Here is a 7,963-nt window from a genome sequence, read left to right on the forward strand (position 1 = left end):
ACTCCCTCAATGGCAAGTATATCCTTCCTTAGGTAAGGAGACCGACACTGCACACAATACTCCCGGTGTGGTCTCACCAGGGCCCTGTATAACTGTAGTAGGACACCTTTATTCTTATACTCAAACCCTCCTGTAATAAAGGCCAACATACCATTTGCTTTAATCGCTTGCTGTACCTGCAGGTTAACGTTCAGAGATTGGTGTACAAGGACACCCAGGTCCCTCTGAACACCAACGTTTCCCAATCTCTCACCGTTTAAACAACACTCTGCTTTTCTATTTTGCCGACCAGGGGGAGGAGGGTCGGTGTGGGGGGAAGAGAGAGAGGGGGGAGGGGTCGGGGGTTGGCAGGGTCCGGGAGAGGAAGGGGTTCTGAGAGTGGGGAGGCATCAGCTATTTATAAACACCCGGGGCGGAGAATGGCTGAATCTGCTGGGAGCTGCAGGAGGCCGGACCTGGCAGGGGAAGGGTTAACGGCGATGTGGTTGAGCAGGAAGTGCCGAGCTCGGACTGCTGCCATGGCGACAGTGACCGACTGGTCTGGGGTCATTGAAATGTGTTTTTCGGGCCCATGCCCTTTGTGTAGCCGCCAATATGCTGTTAAAACCCCAGTTATTCCTTTTGATCGAACAGTTTGTGGGTAATTTAACAGCATCATTCCTGCAGGAGAGAGAAAGTTGGAGTCAGTTTTGAGATATTCCCGGCTCTGGCGGGATGGGGGAGACCTGTTGAGATGCAGTGACTGACTGACCACAATGTCCGGATTCCCGGATTCGGCCGCGCACGCACTGAATCCTGAAATTGCGACCGGATTTACAGGTGGAACGACAGCGAGTCCCGCCAGTGCGCCGTCATCATGGCCGCAAGTTCCGGCCAATTGTGAGCAGGGTACAGCCCGGACTGGGCCCGGCTCCCAGAGTCGTCAAGGTCGTGACACGGCATGAAATTCATTTTTGAACAAATAAGAACTTAAGAATCAGGAGCAGGAGTCGGCCATTCGGCCCCTCGAGCCTGCTCCGCCACTCAACAAGACCACGGCTGACCTTTGACCTCAACCCCCCAACCCCCCCCTTCCAGCCCGATCCCCAGATCCCTCGATTCTCTTAGTATCCAAAAATCTATCGATCTCAGCCTTGAATATACTCAATGACTGAGCCCCCACAGCCCTCTGGGGCAGAGAATTCCAGAGATTCACCGCCCTCAGTGAAGAGATTCCTCATCTCAGTCCTGAATGGCCGACCCCTTATCCTGAGACTGTGACCCCTGGCTCTAGACTCCCCAGCCCCGGGGAGAACACCCTCCCTGCATCTACCCTGTCAAGCCCTGTCAGAATGTTGTGTGTTTCACTGAGATCACCTCTCATTCTTCTGAACTCCAGAGAATATCGGCCCAGTCACTCCTCATAGGACAATCCCTCCCCCATCCCAGGAGTCAGTCTTTAGACAGCTTGTTGATGTCACAGCAGCTCGCACTAGGAGATCCCCGCTGTTCTCCGCTGATTTGAATTACACGTTGGAAAACCTGACGATCTTTGTGGGAAGGTTACTTCACTGCCTTCGCCTGACTGCTGCCTGCAATTTGCAGGCCAGTATCTTCGTCCTTCCAACAAGGTGCTGAATGTGGAAGTGGTGATTCTGTAATCTCAGAGGTTTCCTTCGGCAGAACCTGTTATCAATGAACTATCGCACAGGAGTGTCTTTTAATTAGGTTTATTGTCGAAACTGGCCATTGCTTTGATTTTGGGGAGGGCTCCAGTAAATGCCAACTTGCAATGACGTCTGTGAGTAAAAGAAAGTCAGCATGTTTTTATGGGTTTAAAAATAAGGAGCGTTCCCTGATGGCCAAGTTGGTTGATGCCGGCTCACGCAGACTGGAAAGGTCGGAGGGACAATACCTGGTCTGTGTTGAGTTCGCTGATCGCGAGTCAGGATAGCAGTGATTGAGAGGGCCAGCAGTGAGGTCGGGACCAGAGGCCAGTAACCAGCCATCAAAGCATGAGCAGCTGGAGAAAGCGGAAAGATGCAGCAGAGCAGCGAGCTGGAGCCGGGGTCCGTATGCTATGGACAAATACACAAGCTGAAAAACAGGGAGAGAAATGACCTGAGGGAGGGAGGGGTTGGTACGGATGTGAGTGTTAGGCCCTTGCGGCAGGGCTGGTCTCCAATCGCCTTGGATCCCCTCGCCATTGGACCAAGACCTCGCTCTGTCCAGTCCGTGTGGTGGCTGGTGAGCAAAGGCCACCCCACATTAAAAGAATTCACGCACAGGCATCTTCCACCCTTTAAAGTTACATTCGGGACCTGGCCCACATTAGTCTCATCACTCACCTTCGAACTGAGTTTAGTGAGGAAGCAAGTTATCCTCGACTCTGAGGGACAGCCCGAGGAGGAGGTCCGGGGTAGGCTCAGTGCGGGGTTGCTATGGGAACAGAACCACGAGGAATGGGGAAGCTCAGGGTGTGGCTTCCCCCCATGGGCGAATAGCCCGGCAACACTCACAGTCCGGGCTGGCGGGTGAGGAATGGGCCGAGGTGCCGGGACAGGAGGCGAGCGAGCCCTACCTTGGGCCTAGGGTTCCCGGACCCTCCCCAGGGAGCAGACCCCCACCCACGGGGCACAGTCCGTCCGTCAGCCTCACCCCACAAACGATCGGGCGGGGTCCCACCGACAGGCCAAGGATTGGCAGCGAGACACGTCAGTGATGCTCCCGAAAGGGCCGAGATCAGTGTGTCTCACACCAAGTGTCACCAGCTATTCCCTCTCCGGCAAACGCCATTAAACACCATTAAACTCCCGCATTTCCTACAAAACTTTTATTTGTGCCAATTCAAGAATAAAATCTCGACATTATCCAAGCGCACCGACCCAAAAACACATGTCCCCGCTCGAGCAACAGGGACACAGCAACCCGGGACTTCAGCTCATCGGTCCCCGGGACACAGCACCAGGCCTGGCAATGGTCCCGAACCAACACCAGGCCTGGCAATGGTCCCGAACCAACACCAGGCCTGGCAATGGTCCCGAACCAACACCAGGCCTGGCAATGGTCCCGAACCAACACCAGGCCTGGCAATGGTCTCGAGCCAACACCAGGCCTGGCAATGGTCCCGAGCCAACACCAGGCCTGGCAATGGTCCCGAACCAACACCAGGCCTGGCAATGGTCTCGAACCAATACCAGGCCTGGCAATGGTCCCGAACCAACACCAGGCCTGGCAATGGTCCCGAGCCAACACCAGGCCTGGCAATGGCCCCGAGCCAACACCAGGCCTGGCAATGGTCCCGAGCCAACACCAGGCCTGGCAATGGTCCCGAACCAACACCAGGCCTGGCAATGGTCCCGAACCAACACCAGGCCTGGCAATGGTCCCGAGCCAACACCAGGCCTGGCAATGGCCCCGAGCCAACACCAGGCCTGGCAATGGTCCCGAACCAACACCAGGTCCGGCAATGGTCCCGAACCAACACCAGGTCCGGCAATGGTCCCGAACCAACACCAGGCTTGGCAATGGCCCTGAGCCAACACCAGGTCCGGCAATGGCCTCCCTACTGCCCCGCGCCAACACCCCCCATTGCCCCGCAGCGACCCCCACACCCTCACGGCCCCGACCCCGCACTGCGACACTGAATCTGTCGGCTGTGGGCTCCGGGTGCCTCGGGGAGAATCAAACCCGCCCGGTCGCCTGGCCCCGTCCTTGTGCGCTAACAGGGGGCTTTCTTAAAATAGGAGTCCAGAGTGTGCCTGCTGCTGGTCCTGGGCCGTTTACCGGCGGGCACCAGCTGGCTCGTTGCCGTCTTCTTTCGACGAGTGGAGGAGACCATTCGCGGGCTGGCGGGGGAGGGGGCGGGGGGGAGGAGGCAGGGGGCGGAGAAGGACTCCTGCAGGTCGAGGGCAAAGTGGAAATCCTCGTGCTCGGGCATCTCCCAGGAGGCCTTGTGCTCCCCGCACCTCGCGCACTGAGTCAGCGACCCCGGGGAGGGGCAGCGCGGGGGGGGGTGAGGTGGGGGAGGGGCCTGGGGTCTCCAGGGGTCCAGGTCGTGCTCCGAGAGGGAGGGTCCCCGGGGGTCCGGGCCGTGCTCCGAGAGGGAGGGTCCCTGGGGATCGGCGAGGGAGGGTCTCCGGGGGTCCGGGCCGTGCTCCGAGAGGGAGGGTCCCCGGGGGTCCGGGCCGTGCTCCGAGAGGGAGGGTCCCCGGTGGTCCGGGCCGTGCTCCAAGAGGGAGGGTCCCTGGGGATCGGCGAGGGAGGGTCTCCGGGGGTCCGGGCCGTGCTCCGAGAGGGAGGGTCCCCGGGGGTCCGGGCCGTGCTCCGAGAGGGAGGGTCCCTGGGGGTCCGGGCCGTGCTCCGAGAGGGAGGGTCCCTGGGGATCGGCGAGGGAGGGTCTCCGGGGGTCCGGGCCGTGCTCCGAGAGGGAGGGTCCCCGGGGGTCCGGGCCGTGCTCCGAGAGGGAGGGTCCGAGGGTTTTGCTCTTGAAGAACGAATAGCTCGGTGAGACGCTTCTGTCCGGCGTCACACGGTCTTCCTCCCCTCTGGCCGAGGGCACGGCGGTGGCAGGAAGTGAGGCGGCCTGCCGGAAGAAGGAAGCGATGGTGCCCGCCCTTGGTCCCGCCCTGCCCCGGACCACCTGCCCCAGGAACACTGGCTCTCCCCGGGGCGGGGAAATGGGCACGGCCACCTGGCTGGATCTGCCGTCGTCGCTCAGGAACTCGGTGATGCTCTTTGCCGAAGCTGCGGGCGGCTCGGAGAATTTACCGGCGCACAGATTGAGAGCGGTGACTGCCGGGAACCTGAGGAAGGAGAGGAGAAAGGAGGCTGACTCAAGCATCCAAAACCATCCGTCAACGGCCCATCAACACAGCCCCCTCACTGCCCTGGTACCCTGCCTACCACGGAGTCGATATCCCCTCCCACCACCCCGTACACACTACCTCATTGCCGACTCTACTCACCCATTCGATCTCCTGCTACAACCCCTGTACACTCTCCTGTATCATCGGATTGCACGGGATATACGGCACAGAAACAGGCCGTTCGGCCCAACCAGTCCGTGCCGGCGTTTATGCTCCATTCGAGCCTCCTCCTGCCTTTCCTCATCTAAATAATGACGTCAGCATGGATTTCGAAAGGTAAAAGTCTTGCTTGACCAACCTTGTTGAATGTTTTGAAGAGGTACTAGAGAGAGCAGACAAGGGTAATGCAGTAGATGTAATGTATCTAGATTTTCAAAAGGCCTTCGATCGAGGAGCCCACAATAGACTGATGAACAAGGTCAGAGAATGCAGTCAGGGGACAAGTAACAGAATGGATCACTAGCTGGCTTCCAGACCGAAAGCAGAGAGTGGGGGTAAAGGGAGCTATTCACAGGGGCAGAAGGTGGGTCATGGTGTTCCACAAGGAGCGGTGCTGGGACCACTGTTGTTCACAATTTATATCAACCATTTAGACTTTGGAATCAAAAACACAATTTATAAATTTGTGGATGACACCAAATTGGGGGATAGTCAATACTGAGGGGGACAGTGACAAATTACAGGGGGACATTAATAAACTTGCAGAATGGGCATATAATTGATAAATGAAGTTGAACACAGATAAATGTGAGGTATTACATTTTAGTCGGGAGAATAGGGAGGTCACTTATTACTGGGAGGGTGTGAGTCTGGGTGGGTTAGAGGAACAAAGCGATCTCGGATACAAATACACAAATCACTAAACGTTGTGACACAGGTTAGCGAGGCCGTAAAAAGCAAACCAAGAACTAGGGTTTATTTCTGGAGGGATAGAATTGAAAAGTGGGGAAGTTATGCTAACCCTGTACTGAACCTTGGTTAGACCACACGGAGCACTGTGTACAGTTCTGGTCACCATATTATAAACAGGATAGCGAGGCACTGGAGAGGGTGCAGAGAAGATTTACAAGGATGATACCAGAAATGCGAGGGTATACATATCAGGAAAGGATGAACAGGCTGGGTCTCTTTTTCTCTTGAAAAAAGGCGGCTGAGGGGTGATCTAATAGAGGTCTTTAAAAATATTCTAGAAAATCTTTTTTGAACCTTCCCCAGTGCCTGTATATCCGTTTTATAATATATATTCCAAGTGTGAGCTAACCAAGGTTCGAAACAAGTTTAACAAAACCTCTCTGCTGTTCCTACAATGGAATCTCCCCACCCATTTAATCTCCTCACAGCCCATGCACACTCTCCTCTGCTTTATTCCCCTCGCTGCCTCTCTCTCTCCCTCCCCGTTCCATTTCTCTCTCTCCCTCCCTCCCCGTTCCATTTCTCCCTCCCACCCCCCAACTCACTCTCTCTCCCTCGTTCCATCTCTCTCTCCCCCACTCTCCACCTGCACCGTCTCTCTCTCTCTCCCCCCCGTCTCTCTCTCTCCCTCCCCCCCGTCTCTCTCTCTCCCTCCCCCCCGTCTCTCTCTCTCTCTCCGCACTGTCTCTCTCTCTCTCTCTCTCTCTCTCCCCCCCGTCTCTCTCTCTCCCTCCCCCCGTCTCTCTCTCCCTCCCCCCGTCTCTCTCTCTCTCTCCGCACTGTCTCTCTCTCTCTCTCTCTCTCTCTCTCTCCCCCCGTCTCTCTCTCTCCCTCCCCCCGTCTCTCTCTCTCCCTCCCCCCCGTCTCTCTCTCTCTCTCCGCACTGTCTCTCTCTCTCTCTCTCTCTCTCTCTCTCTCCCCGCACCGTCTCCCTCCCCCCCGTCTCTCTCTCTCTCTCCGCACTGTCTCTCTCTCTCTCTCTCTCCCTCTCTCTCCCCACACCGTCTCTCTCTCTCTCTCTCTCTCTCTCCCCACCCTCTCTCTCTCTCTCTCTCTCTCTCTCCCCACACCGTCTCTCTCTCTCTCTCTCTCTCTCTCTACACCGTCTCTCTCTCTCTCTCTCTCTCTCTCTCTCTCTCTCTACACCGTCTCTCTCTCTCCTCTCTCTCTCTCTACACCGTCTCTCTCTCTCTCTCTCTCCCCACACCGTCTCTCTCTCTCTCTCTCTCTCTCTCTACACCGTCTCTCTCTCTCTCTCTCTCTCCCCACACCGTCTCTCTCTCTCTCTCTCTCTCTCTCTCTACACCGTCTCTCATGTCTCTCTCTCTCTCTCTCTACACCGTCTCTCTCTCTCTCTCTCTCTCTCTCTACACCGTCTCTCTCTCTCTCTCTCTCTCTACACCGTCTCTCTCTCTCTCTCTACACCGTCTCCCTCTCTCTCTCTACACCGTCTCTCTCTCTCTCTCTCTCTCTCTCTCTCTACACCGTCTCTCTCTCTCTCTCTCTCTCTCTCTACACCGTCTTTCTCTCTCTCTCTCCCCACACCGTCTCTCTCTCTCTCTCTCTCTACACCGTCTCTCTCTCTCTCTCTCTCTACACCGTCTCTCTCTCTCTCTCTCTCTCTCCCCACACCGTCTCCCTCTCTCTCTCTCTCTACACCGTCTCTCTCTCTCTCTCTCTCTCTCTCCCTACACCGTCTCTCTCTCTCTCTCTCTACACCGTCTCTCTCTCTCTCTCTCTCTCTCTCTACACCGTCTCTCTCTCTCTCTCTCTCTCTCTCTCTCTACACCGTCTCTCTCTCTCTCTCTCTCTCCCTCTCTCTCTCTCTACACCGTCTCTCTCTCTCTCTCTCTCCCCCTCTCTCTCTCTACACCGTCTCTCTCTCTCTCTCTCTCTCTCCCTCTCTCTCTCTACACCGTTCTCTCTCTCTCTCTCTCTCTCTCTCTCTCTACACCGTCTCTCTCTCTCTCTCTCTCTACACCGTCTCTCTCTCTCTCTCTCTCTACACCGTCTCTCTCTCTCTCTCTCTCTCTCTCTCTCTCTACACCGTCTCTCTCTCTCTCTCTCTCTCTCTCTACACCGTCTCTCTCTCTCTCTCTCTCTCTCTCTCTCTACACCGTCTCTCTCTCTCTCTCTCTCTCTCCACACCGGTCTCTCTCTCTCTCTCTCTCTCTCTCTACACCGGTCTCTCTCTCTCTCTCTCT

At 56.4% G+C, this 7,963-nt stretch overlaps 1 protein-coding gene across 1 annotated transcript; it reads right to left on the reverse strand.

The window, feature by feature from the left end:
* Positions 1-3,577: 3,577 nt before the first annotated feature.
* On the reverse strand, positions 3,578-4,822 carry LOC139243072 (DNA polymerase eta-like). The gene has a single exon (XM_070870666.1). The coding sequence runs from the start codon at positions 4,820-4,822 to the stop codon at positions 3,701-3,703; it is 1,122 nt and encodes a 373-aa protein (XP_070726767.1). The 3' UTR covers positions 3,578-3,700.
* Positions 4,823-7,963: the final 3,141 nt, after the last annotated feature.

The sequence above is a fragment of the Pristiophorus japonicus genome, unplaced genomic scaffold (assembly GCF_044704955.1).
Source record: "Pristiophorus japonicus isolate sPriJap1 unplaced genomic scaffold, sPriJap1.hap1 HAP1_SCAFFOLD_160, whole genome shotgun sequence".
NCBI classification, from domain to species: domain Eukaryota; kingdom Metazoa; phylum Chordata; class Chondrichthyes; family Pristiophoridae; genus Pristiophorus; species Pristiophorus japonicus.

Excerpts from the sequence above, each read along its gene's own strand:
- LOC139243072 (XM_070870666.1), bottom strand. The coding sequence starts at position 4,822 with ATGCTTGAGTCAGCCTCCTTTCTCCTCTCCTTCCTCAGGTTCCCGGCA.